General features: G+C 43.7%; 1 protein-coding gene across 1 annotated transcript in view; it reads left to right on the plus strand.

Moving 5' to 3' along the window:
• LOC130360596 (thyroglobulin-like) overlaps positions 1-14,122 on the plus strand; it is a 68,264-nt gene that overhangs the window by 13,453 nt on the left and 40,689 nt on the right. Inside the window, exons 6-9 of the mRNA XM_056563139.1 lie at positions 256-477; positions 5,465-5,683; positions 8,081-8,299; positions 11,319-11,537. Of these exons, the coding sequence (XP_056419114.1) occupies positions 256-477; positions 5,465-5,683; positions 8,081-8,299; positions 11,319-11,537 (879 nt within the window). The remainder of the gene's footprint in view (positions 1-255; positions 478-5,464; positions 5,684-8,080; positions 8,300-11,318; positions 11,538-14,122) is intronic.

The raw sequence follows: 14,122 nt of genomic DNA on the forward strand, positions 1-14,122 counted from the left end.
ACTTTTTAGAAAAGCTGCATCAATAAGTAGGCTAAATATTTAAGTACTGATACAACAGTGGGGAAGAATTGTGAGTTATTCAGGTACAACCATAATGCTTGGTGTTATTGTGAGACCTCAATTACATTTATCTGTGACATGATGAAACACTATGCAGGGCCTAATGTAAATGTAATCCACCGTAAACAGAGTCATCTCTATCACGTGAAGAGTCCAAAGTCCCTTCTGTCTGATAATTGCGTTTTACTTTAATAGAAAGTACCCCTTGCTTGAGGCACCGCCAGAGGGCACTTGGAGAAGGAAAGAAACCCATCCCCATAGGGGAATTTGTACCAGAATGCAATGATGATGGTCACTATGTTCCAAAACAGTGTCATGGCAGCACCGGTCATTGCTGGTGTGTGAACAAAGATGGTGAAGAGATAGAGGGTTCACGAGCTGGACCAGGCAAAGCTCCTGTAATATGTGAAGATGCAGGTATTACTCCTTTTAATAAGTTAAATTATATTGGGAAGATGGCAAAAAAAAAACTGTGTCCCTATTTTCAGACCCCATTTCCATGCCCTTGCCTGACATCCCCTTCCATTTGGTGTCACTTTAAAGCATCTTATTTACTTGAACTTTGTAAAGGCCATTTGAAGAGCATTTCAACTCCACTGCTTTATCTGCCCTGCCTATTCCTCATTAATATAGGTATTTTCCAAATCACTTATTTTTGTAACTTCAAAGTTGTTTCTTTCTCTTTTATCTCCCTCCTTACAAGAGTGATAGTACCATCTTTTTGCAGCCTACACAGTAATAGAATCCCTCAAATTGTAATGGTGCCTCACACAGTAATGGTGCCACATTAATAGGGCTCTTCTCGCACCCACACACTATTAAAGTGCCCCTATGTCCTCACACTGTAAAAGTGTCCTCAAGTAGTAATACTTCCCTCACACAATAATAGTCCCCCTTTATGCCTCCCCACAATAACATGGCCTCCTTAGTGCCCCCACACAATAATAATGAACCCTTTTGTGTTCCTTCCACAGAACTTATACAACCCTTTGTAACTCCATACAATTTAAATAATCAGTCCTTTTGTAGTTTTTGTTGTGCACCCATATAATAGAAAGGTTAACCATGTAATGGGTAAATAGTTGATTGGTACACAGTCATTTAGTTCATAAGTAGGTGAACCTCAAAAACAGGAGATATACACTAGGAAGACTCATCATATACTAGGTACACCCAAATATAATAGGTAAATAGAGCCCCTAAAAAAACATTGCTTTAAACATTGGGCCAGAAAGTTAAACAGATTTGTAAATCACTTCTAAAAAAATTTTTAAATCCTTCCAGTACTTATTATCTGATGAATACTACAGAGAAAATTATATTCTTTTTGGAACACAGAGTTCTCTGCTGAAATCACGACCACAGTGCTTTCTGCTGACATCTCTGTCCATTTTAGGAACTGTCCAGAGTAGGAGAAAATCCCATAGCAAACATAGCAAACATACGCTGCTCTGGACAGTTCCTAAAATGGACAGAGATGTCAGCAGACAGCACTGTACTAGTGATGTCAGCAGAGAGCACTGAGTTCAAAAAAGAAAATAATTTCACCTGTGGTATTCAGCAGCTAATAAGTACGGGAAGGATTAAGATTTTTTAATAGAAGTAACTTACAAATCTGCAAAATGCTGTTATTGCTCACTCTCCCAAACAATCACTGGATCACCTGCGCAGGGACGCGCCGGTCCCACCCTCCACTTGGAATGCACGCTTGCAAAGAAAAGTTCGTCCAGCGCAAGGTGTGCAGTTAAAATCTTGCTTTACTCAGGATAATCCAACAGAAATCACATACATAGGGTAGGGTCTAACGCGTTTCGCACCTAAGTGCTTAATCGTAGACTAATTTACAAATCTGTTTCACTTTCTGGCACCAGTTGATTTAAAAATTAAAAAGTTTTTCACCGGAGTACCCCTTTAACCCCTTAACGACAAAGGACGAATATTTACGTCTTCCGCCGGCTCCCGCTATATGCTGCGGGGTCACGCGGTGACCCCACATCATATCGGGTAGGTCCCGGCGGCCATCAACGGCCGGGACCCGCGGCTAATACAGGACATCACCGATCGCGGTGATGCCCTGTATTAACCCTTCAGACGCAGCAATCAAAGCTGACCGCCGCGTCTGAAGCAAAAGTGAAAGTATCCCAGCTGCTCAGTCGGGCTGAACAGCTTACAGGACACCGGGAGGGACCTTACCTGCCTCCTCGGTGTCCGATCGGCGATCCAGGCAGGAGCAGTCAAGCGCCGATAACACTGATCACAGGCGTGTTAATGCACGCCAGTGATCTGTATAAGAGATCAGTGTGTGCAGTGTTATAGGTCCCTATGGGAGCCATAGCATTGCAAAAAAAAAAAAGGGAAAAAAAAGTGTTAATAAAGATCATTTAACCCCTTCCCTAATAAAAGTTTGAATCACCCCCCTTTTCCCATTAAAAAAATAAAACAGTGTAAATGTGGTATCGCCGCGTGCGTAAATGTCCGAACTATAAAAATATTTCGTTAATTAAACCGCACGGTCAGATCAAAACAAAAATTGTACCGATAAAAACTTCAGATCACGGTGCAAAAAATGAGCCCTCATACCGCCCTGTACGTGGAAAAATAAAAAAGTTATAGGGGTCAGAATAGGACATTTTTAAACGTATACATTTTCCTGCATGTAGTTATGATTTTTTCCAGAAGTGCGACAAAATTAAACCTATATAAGTAGGTTATCATTTTAACCGTATGGACCTACAGACTAATGATAAGGTGTAATTTTTACCGAAATATGCACTGCGTGGATTTTTGGGTAAAATTACCAATGTCACTGCAAAGTAGAATTGGTGACGCAAAAAATAAGCCATAATATGTATTTTTAGGTGGAAAATTGAAAGGGTTATGATTTATAAAAGATAAGGAGGAAAACAAAAACTGAAAAACCCTGCATCCTTAAGGGGTTAAGGCATACCGGTCAAGTAAAAGAACTTTTAAATATTGAAAACATGCAATTACCGTATTTATCGGCGTATAACACGCAGTTTTTAGGCTAACATTTTTAGCCCAAAGTCTATCTGCGTGTTATACGCCGATAAGCCGCTGCAGTTCAATGATTTAAGGCGGGCACTTTAACCTCTTAAGGACCATGGACGTGTGTACACATCCAATGGCCCTCAACCGGGTATGAGGCGGGCTCCTGACTTGAGCCCGCATCATACTGGCTGGCCCCCAGCTGATTCCTGGAGCTGGGGGCCGGCCTTAATAGCCGACATGCGGTGATCGCCGCGGCCTGCTATTAACCCTTTAGATCGCCGCTGTCAAAGTTGACAGCAGCATCTAAAGGTGCCTGTATTCAGTCCCTGGTGTTCCAGTGGGGTGGATCGCCCCCCCCCCCCCCCCCCACAGCGCGTTCGCGGGGGGGGGGGGGGGTCGATCCACTGCTGAGGTAGACTGAGGGCTTACCTCTACTTCTGTGTCGGCTCCGGCTCTCTGAATGATACAGCCTGGCAGGACCAGGCTTTATCATTCGAGCGCAGAGCACACAGATGAATGGGATTTTATGTAATCCCATTGCTCTGTATGAGGAATCAAATGATTCTTCCTAAAAGTCCCCTAAGGGGACTAAAAGTGTAAAAAAAAAAAAAAGTTTAAAACACACACACATTAAAGAGGTATTCCAGGCCAAAACTTTTTTTTTTATATATCAACTGGCTCCGGAAAGTTAAACAGATTTGTAAATTACTTCTATTAAAAAATCTCAATCCTTCCAATAGTTATTAGCTTCTGAAGTTGAATTGTTGTTTTCTGTCTAACTGCTCAATGATGATGTCACGTCCCGGGAGCTGTGCATGATGGGAGAATATCCCCATAGGAACTGCACAGCTCCCGGGACGTGACATCATCATTGAGCAGTTAGACAGAAAACTTCAGAAGCTAATAACTATTCAAAGGATTAAGATTTTTTAATAGAAGTAATTTACAAATCTATTAAACTTTTCAGAGCCAGTTGAGATATATATATATATATATATATATATATATATATATATATAAAAGGTTTTGCCTGGAATACCCCTTTAAAGTTTAAATCACCCCCCTTTTCCCAAATTCCATATAAAAAATATATAAGCATAATAAAAATAAACATATATGATATCGCCGCGTGCGTAAATGTCCGAACTATAAAAATATATCGTAAATTAAACCACATGGTCAATGGCGTACGTGCGAAAAAATTCTAAAGTCCAAAATAGCGTAATATTGGTCACTTTTCATACCTTAAAAAAAGGAATAAAATGTGATCAAAAAGCCTGATCAATACAAAAATGGTACCGTTTAAAACTTCAGATCACGGCGCAAAAAATTAAGCCCTCATACGACCCTGCACGCAGAAAAATAAAAAAGTTATAGGGGTCAGAAGTGGACAATTTTAAATGTATTAATTTTCCTGCATGTAGTTATAATTTTTTCCAAAAGTACGACAAAATCCAATCTATATCAGTAGGGTATCATTTTAATAGTATGGACCTACAGAATAAAGATAAAGTGTCATTTTTACCGAAAAATGTACGGCGTAGAAACAGAAGCCCCCAAAATTTACAAAATAGCGTTTTTTCTTCAATTTTGTCACACAATTATTATTTTTTTCAGTTTCGCCGTAGATTTTTGGGTAAAATGACTGATGTCATCACAAAGTAGAATTGGTGGCGCAAAAAATAAGACCTTATATGGATTTTTTGGTGCAAAATTGAAAGGGTTATGATTTTTAAAAGGTAATGAGGAAAAAACTAAAGTGCAAAAACAGAAAAACGCTTGGTCCTTAAGGGGTTAAATCAATGAACTGCAGCAGTTTTTGCAGGTGCAGAGACCTGCCGTCGCTGCCGGCTTCTCTGCCCCTGCCTGTCCTGGGGTCTAGAGCTCTGCTGCCGCCGCTTCTCTCCCCTGCTATTGGCGCCACTGCCCCTTCTCTCCCCCTGGCTATCGGCAATGGGGCAGTGGCGACAATAGCCAGGGGGAGAGAAGGGGCAGTGGCACCCATTGCCGGCGCCGCTGCACCGTTGCCTCCCCCATCCCCGGTTGTATAATTACCTATTCACTGGGTTGGGTCTGCGCTGCTTCTGGCCTCCGGTGTGGCGTCCCATGCGTCGTTGCTATGAGCTGCACGGCGCGGCGCAATGACGAGTGACGTCACTCGTCATTGCGTCTAGCAGCGCATAGCAACGACGCAGGGGACGCCACACCGGAGGCAAGAAGCAGCGCGGACCCGCGGCAACCGGTAATTATACAACAGGGGATGGGGGAGGCAGCGGGGCCGCGGCGCCGGCAATGAGTGCCGCTGCTCCTTCTCTCCACTTATTAATGTGAACTGTACAGAAGTTCAAGAATGTTTATAGCCAATAGTTATTTTCATATATTGTATATATTTCAGCTACAGATACCCCCTGCTTAAAGGAACGCCAAAAAATACTCGGAGAAAAAACACCTTCAGTTGGAAGGTTTGTGCCAAAGTGTGATGAAAAGGGTAACTACAGCTCCCAGCAGTGTCATGGCAGCACCGGTTACTGTTGGTGTGTTAATGTAAATGGTGAGGAGATAGCTGGGACAAAGACCCCACCTGGACAACCAGCTCAAAACTGCGCAGCCCATGGTAAGTTTTTAATGAACTTTATGAGGGTCATATATCAATGTATGCAACTTCTAGTGTCATGTGCATTGTGCCTCTTCATACATGCTGGCTAGTATAAGGGTGTGAAAGTGACTGTCGCCCACATTGGCACAGCAGAACAGGTATAATAGATCTGGCTTGCTGTGCATAATAAACACACTGTAGTTCGGGTGCAGCCTGCCTGGCTCACAAAGTATGTGCACACAGCTATACAGCTGGGGATTCCGCTGTGGGTGAGCAGGAGGTATATATTGTATACCTCCTATCGTGCCAAAAAAGAATAAACTAGTGATGTTGTACATGGCTACGCAACTCTGTTTGGAACAGGCACTAACAATAGCGATCTCTATAGAGATTGCTATTTGCTGCATACAGTCCAAATGGGCAGGGCCGGCGTTAGGGCGGGGGCAATCTGGGCAATTTCCCAAGGGCCCCCTGAGGGCTGCTCAGGGGTGGATCCAGTGGGAGGATCCGCCACTGAGCCGCCCGCAGGAGGCTCCGACACATTCGGGACATCCCTGTGTCCCAAAAGATCTTTTCGGGACAGAAGGATGTCCAGGTTACCTTTCTGCAGCCCCACGTTAACTTTAAAACGCAGGGGCCGCCGGGAGGTAGCGCACGCACGTCATGCGCCCATAGGAACGGAGAAGCGGAGCATCGAGGAGAAGGAGGATGACGCGCGCGCATGGTAAGTTACCAGCACGTCATCTTCAGTGCTCCGACCACCGCTCCTCCGGCCCCGGGACCTCCTGCTATGGCCCATGGGCCATAGCAGTAGATTGTGACCCCTGAATGGAGGAGCGGTGGGCGGAGCTCTGAAGTGGGGCAGTACACAGGCAGACAGCCTCCAGCCATACACTGTATGTGGCTGAAGGCTGTATATCTGTGGTGGAGCTATACTGCACCTAATGTGGAGGAACTATACTGCACCTAATGCAGAGGAACTATACTGCACCTAATGTGGGGAACTATACTGCACCTAATGTGGGAAACTATACTGCACCAAATGTGGGGACCTAAGCTGCACCTAATGTGGGGGAACTATACTGCACCTAATGTGGAGGAACTATACTGCACCAAATGTGGGGAACTATACTGCACCTAATGTGGGGGAACTATACTGCACCTAATGTGGGGGGAACTATACTGCACCTAATGTGGGGAAACTATACAGCACCTAATGTGGGGAACTATACTGCACCTAATGTGGAGGAACTATACTACACCTAATGTGGAGGAACTATACTGCACCTAGTATGGGGGAACTGTACTGCACTTAGTGTGGGGGGAACTATACTGCACCTAGTGTGGGGGAACTAAATATTGAAAACATGCAATTAACATGACCCTAAAACACCAATATAAGTATTATTCATGGAAAAAATATATTTGATGAATATCAGACACACAGGTTGAAGAATAAAGCTATCACACTGCAGATTGATGGAGGAAAACGAAATTTTTTTATTTTAGCACACAGCGCCAACATAACAAAATGTTAAAAAAAGCGTTAAAAAGTCTAATGACGCATTGTGTGTAACCATATTAGATTAACAGAACACTCTGCTTAAATAGCAGCTTGTCTGTCCGGTATCTTCTGTAGTGAACAACTAGATGGAATAAACCTTCAGGGTCAAAATATATAATAAAAAGCATAAAATCAGAGGCAAAGACTCTAATCTTTATAAATCCATTTTATTGACTGAATCCTCGTATCTTCCATAAACTGCTAACATAAAGAACAATAATAAAATGTAAACAAAACCTCATAGTTGTTTTAGCTGCAAATTATCACAATGGTTTCAGCACTAAGGACCTTAGCACATATCCAACAGGTCAATGAGATTTTATGTTCTGTTTTTGCTATATACACTATAAAGGAATACAGTAGTGTAATGTCCGGCCCTATCCTGGCCCTTACACGTAAGACCGGTGTGTGCCCCAATATGAATTACTTCACATATACCTTGGGGCTGGAATCAAAGGAGGAGATTTATCAAAACTTGTGTAGAGGAATAGTGGTGCAGTTGCCCATAGCAACCAATCAGATTACTGCTTTCATTTTTCACAGGCCCCTTTAAAAATGAAAGACGCAATCTGATCGGTTGCTATGGGCAACTGCACCACTGTTCCTCTACACAAGTATGGATAAATCTCCCCTAATGGGAATAAATAATGATTGCTTTCTCAGGGTCTGCAAATATTCTGATATTGTGCAATCCTTTGTTGATTTTTTAACACTATAATGCTTTCATTTAATCCAGATTTTAATTTCATTAGGTATAAAACAGTATGTGCTCCACTTCTTAATGTGATCTGTACAGAAGTCCAAGAATGTTTAGAGCACATAGTTATTTTCATATATTGTATATATTTCAGCACCAGATACCCCCTGCTTAAAGGAACGACAAAAAATACTCGGAGAAAAAACACCTTCAGTTGGAAGGTTTGCGCCTAAGTGTGATGAAAAAGGTAACTACAGCTCCCAGCAGTGTCATGGCAGCACCGGTTACTGTTGGTGTGTTAATGTGAATGGTGAGGAGATAGCTGGGACAAAGACCCCACCTGGACAACCAGCTCAAAACTGCGCAGCCCATGGTAAGTTTTTAATGAACTTCATGAGGGTCATATATCAATGTATGCAACTTCTAGTGTCATGTGCATTGTGCCTCTTCATACATGCTGGCTAGTATAAGGGTGTGAAAGTGACTGTCGCCCACATTGGCACCGCAGAACAGGTATAATAGATCTGGCTTGCTGTGCATAATAAACACACTGTAGTTCGGGTGCAGCCTGCCTGGCTCACAAAGTATAAGGAGGTAGGTAGGGATGCATAGCATCATTATTTACCTCTGTTTTCTGGGTATGGTGCTCTGCACCTCTGTATACTGTACAGGAGCCCGGACTCCTGTTACTCTAATGATAGGAGTCCCTGCTCTGTACTAGCTGTGCACACAGCTATACAGCTGGGGATTCCGCTGTGGGTGAGCAGGAGGTATATATTGTATACCTCCTATCGTGCAAAAAAAGAATAAACTAGCGATGTTGTACATCGCTACGCAACTGTTTGGAACAGGCACAAACAATAGCAATCTCTATAGAGATTGCTATTTGCTGCATACAGTCCAAATGGGCAGGGCCGGCGTTAGGGCGGGGGAAATCTGGGCAATTTCCCAGGGGCCCACTGAGGGCTGCTCAGTGGTGGATCCAGGGGAAGGATCCGCCACTGAGCTGCCCGCAGGAGGCCCCGTCACATTCGGGACATCCCTGTGTCCCAAAAGATCTTTTGGGGACAAAAGGATGTCCAGGTTACCTTTCTGCAGCCCTACGTTAACTTTAAAAACGCAGGGGCCGCCGGGAGGTAGCGCACGCAGGGACGTCATGCGCCCATAGGAACGGAGGAGCGGAGCATTGAGGAGAAGGAGGATGACGCGCGCGCATGGTAAGTTACCTGCACGTCATCTTCAGTGCTCCGACCACTGCTCCTCCTGCTATGGCCCATGGGCAGTAGCAGTAGATTGTGACACCTGACCGGAGGAGTGGTGGGCGGAGCACTGAAGTGGGGCAGTACACAGGCAGACAGCCTCCAGCCATACATTGTATGTGGCTGAAGGCTGTATGTCTGTGGGGGAGCTATACTGCACCTAATGTGGGGAACTATACTGCACCTAATGTGCGGAACTATATTGCACCTAATGTGGAGGAACTATACTGCACCTAATGCAGAGGAACTATACTGCACCTAATGTGGGGAACTATACTGCACCTAATGTGGGGAACTATACTGCACCAAATTTGGGGAACTATACTGCACCTAATGTGGGGAACTATACTGCACCTAATGTGGGGAACTATACTGCACCTAATGTGGGGAACTATACTGCACCTAATGTGGAGGAACTATACTGCACCTAATGTGGGGGACTATACTGCACCTAATGTGGAGGAACTGTACTGCACCAAATGTGGGGAACTATACTGCACCTAATGTGGGGGAACTATACTGCACCTAATGTGGGGGAGCTATAATGCACCTAATGTGGGGAACTATACTGCACCAAATGTGGGGAACTATACTGCACCTAATGTGGGGTAATTATACTGCACCTTATAGCAGTAGATTGTGACCCCTGACCGGAGGAGCGGTGGGCGGAGCACTGAAGTGGGGCAGTACACAGGCAGACAGCCTCCAGCCATACATTGTATGTGGCTGAAGGCTGTATGTCTGTGGGGGAGCTATACTGCACCTAATGTGGGGAACTATATTGCACCTAATGTGGAGGAACTATACTGCACCTAATGCAGAGGAACTATACTGCACCTAATGTGGGGAACTATACTGCACCTAATGTGGGGAACTATACTGCACCAAATGTGGGGAACTATACTGCACCTAATGTGGGGGAACTATACTGCACCTAATGTTGGGGAACTATACTGCACCTAATGTGGGGAAACTATACAGCACCTAATGTGGGGAACTATACTGCACCTAATGTGGAGGAAATATACTGCACCTAGTGTGGGGGAAACTATACTGCACCTCATGTGGGGGAACTAAATATTGAAAACATGCAATTAACATGACCCTAAAAAACCAATATAAGTATTATTCATGGAAAAAATATATTTGATGAATATCAGACACACAGGTTGAAGAATAAAGCTATCACACTGCAGATTGATGGAGGAAAACAAAATTTTTTATTTTAGCACACAGCGCCAACATAACAATGTTAAAAAAAGCGTTAAAAAGTCTAATGACGCATTGTGTGCAACCATATTAGATTAACAGAACACTCTGCTTAAATAGCAGCTTGTCTGTCCGGTATCTTCTGTAGTGAACAACTAGATGGAATAAACCTTCAGGGTCAAAATATATAATAAAAAGCATAAAATCAGAGGCAAAGACTCTAATCTTTATAAATCCATTTTATTGACTGAATCCTCGTATCTTCCATAAACTGCTAACATAAAGAACAATAATAAAATGTAAACAAAACCTCATAGTTGTTTTAACTACAAATTATCACAATGGTTTCAGCACTAAGGACCTTAGCACATATCCAACAGGTCAATGAGATTTTATGTTCTGTTTTTGCTATATACACTATAAAGGAATACAGTAGTGTAATGTCCGGCCCTATCCTGACCCTTACACGTAAGACCGGTGTGTGCCCCAATATGAATTACTTCACATATACCTTGGGGCTGGAATCAAAGGAGGAGATTTATCAAAACTTGTGTAGAGGAATAGTGGTGCAGTTGCCCATAGCAACCAATCAGATTACTGCTTTCATTTTTCACAGGCCCCTTTAAAAATGAAAGACGCAATCTGATCGGTTGCTATGGGCAACTGCACCACTGTTCCTCTACACAAGTATGGATAAATCTCCCCTAATGGGAATAAATAATGATTGCTTTCTCAGGGTCTGCAAATATTCTGATATTGTGCAATCCTTTGTTGATTTTTTAACACTATAATGCTTTCATTTAATCCAGATTTTAATTTCATTAGGTATAAAACAGTATGTGCTCCACTTCTTAATGTGATCTGTACAGAAGTCCAAGAATGTTTAGAGCACATAGTTATTTTCATATATTGTATATATTTCAGCACCAGATACCCCCTGCTTAAAGGAACGACAAAAAATACTCGGAGAAAAAACACCTTCAGTTGGAAGGTTTGTGCCTAAGTGTGATGAAAAGGGTAACTACAGCCCCCAGCAGTGTCATGGCAGCACCGGTTACTGTTGGTGTGTTAATGTAAATGGTGAGGAGATAGCTGGGACAAAGACCCCACCTGGACAACCAGCTCAAAACTGCGCAGCCCATGGTAAGTTTTTAATGAACTTCATGAGGGTCATATATCAATGTATGCAACTTCTAGTGTCATGTGCATTGTGCCTCTTCATACATGCTGGCTAGTATAAGGGTGTGAAAGTGACTGTCGCCCACATTGGCACAGCAGAACAGGTATAATAGATCTGGCTTGCTGTGCATAATAAACACACTGTAGTTCGGGTGCAGCCTGCCTGGCTCACAAAGTATAAGGAGGTAGGTAGGGATGCATAGCATCATTATTTACCTCTGTTTTCTGGGTATGGTGCTCTGCACCTCTGTATACTGTACAGGAGCCCGAACTCCTGTTACTCTAATGATAGGAGTCCCTGCTCTGTACTAGCTGTGCACACAGCTATACAGCTGGGGATTCCGCTGTGGGTGAGCAGGAGGTATATATTGTATACCTCCTATCGTGCAAAAAAAGAATAAACTAGCGATGTTGTACATCGCTACGCAACTGTTTGGAACAGGCACAAACAATAGCAATCTCTATAGAGATTGCTATTTGCTGCATACAGTCCAAATGGGCAGGGCCGGCGTTAGGGCGGGGGAAATCTGGGCAATTTCCCAGGGGCCCACTGAGGGCTGCTCAGTGGTGGATCCAGGGGAAGGATCCGCCACTGAGCTGCCCGCAGGAGGCCCCGTCACATTCGGGACATCCCTGTGTCCCAAAAGATCTTTTGGGGACAGAAGGATGTCCAGGTTACCTTTCTGCAGCCCTACGTTAACTTTAAAAACGCAGGGGCCGCCGGGAGGTAGCGCATGCAGGGACGTCATGCGCCCATAGGAACGGAGGAGCGGAGCATTGAGGAGAAGGAGGATGACGCGCGCGCATGGTAAGTTACCTGCACGTCATCTTCAGTGCTCCGACCACTGCTCCTCCTGCTATGGCCCATGGGCCATAGCAGTAGATTGTGACACCTGACCGGAGGAGTGGTGGGCGGAGCACTGAAGTGGGGCAGTACACAGGCAGACAGCCTCCAGCCATACATTGTATGTGGCTGAAGGCTGTATGTCTGTGGGGGAGCTATACTGCACCTAATGTGGGGAACTATACTGCACCTAATGTGCGGAACTATATTGCACCTAATGTGGAGGAACTATACTGCACCTAATGCAGAGGAACTATACTGCACCTAATGTGGGGAACTATACTGCACCTAATGTGGGGAACTATACTGCACCAAATTTGGGGAACTATACTGCACCTAATGTGGGGGAACTATACTGCACCTAATGTGGGGAACTATACTGCACCTAATGTGGGGAACTATACTGCACCTAATGTGGGGAACTATACTGCACCTAATGTGGGGAACTATACTGCACCTAATGTGGAGGAACTATACTGCACCTAATGTGGGGGACTATACTGCACCTAATGTGGAGGAACTGTACTGCACCAAATGTGGGGAACTATACTGCACCTAATGTGGGGGAACTATACTGCACCTAATGTGGGGGAGCTATAATGCACCTAATGTGGGGAACTATACTGCACCAAATGTGGGGAACTATACTGCACCTAATGTGGGGTAATTATACTGCACCTTATAGCAGTAGATTGTGACCCCTGACCGGAGGAGCGGTGGGCGGAGCACTGAAGTGGGGCAGTACACAGGCAGACAGCCTCCAGCCATACATTGTATGTGGCTGAAGGCTGTATGTCTGTGGGGGAGCTATACTGCACCTAATGTGGGGAACTATATTGCACCTAATGTGGAGGAACTATACTGCACCTAATGCAGAGGAACTATACTGCACCTAATGTGGGGAACTATACTGCACCTAATGTGGGGAACTATACTGCACCAAATGTGGGGAACTATACTGCACCTAATGTGGGGGAACTATACTGCACCTAATGTTGGGGAACTATACTGCACCTAATGTGGGGAAACTATACAGCACCTAATGTGGGGAACTATACTGCACCTAATGTGGAGGAAATATACTGCACCTAGTGTGGGGAAAACTATACTGCACCTCATGTGGGGGAACTAAATATTGAAAACATGCAATTAACATGACCCTAAAAAACCAATATAAGTATTATTCATGGAAAAAATATATTTGATGAATATCAGACACACAGGTTGAAGAATAAAGCTATCACACTGCAGATTGATGGAGGAAAACGAAATTTTTTATTTTAGCACACAGCGCCAACATAACAAAATGTTAAAAAAAGCGTTAAAAAGTCTAATGACGCATTGTGTGTAACCATATTAGATTAACAGAACACTCTGCTTAAATAGCAGCTTGTCTGTCCGGTATCTTCTGTAGTGAACAACTAGATGGAATAAACCTTCAGGGTCAAAATATATAATAAAAAGCATAAAATCAGAGGCAAAGACTCTAATCTTTATAAATCCATTTTATTGACTGAATCCTCGTATCTTCCATAAACTGCTAACATAAAGAACAATAATAAAATGTAAACAAAACCTCATAGTTGTTTTAACTACAAATTATCACAATGGTTTCAGCACTAAGGACCTTAGCACATATCCAACAGGTCAATGAGATTTTATGTTCTGTTTTTGCTATATACACTATAAAGGAATACAGTAGTGT

This window comes from Hyla sarda, chromosome 3, assembly GCF_029499605.1.
Source record: "Hyla sarda isolate aHylSar1 chromosome 3, aHylSar1.hap1, whole genome shotgun sequence".
Classification (NCBI taxonomy): domain Eukaryota; kingdom Metazoa; phylum Chordata; class Amphibia; order Anura; family Hylidae; genus Hyla; species Hyla sarda.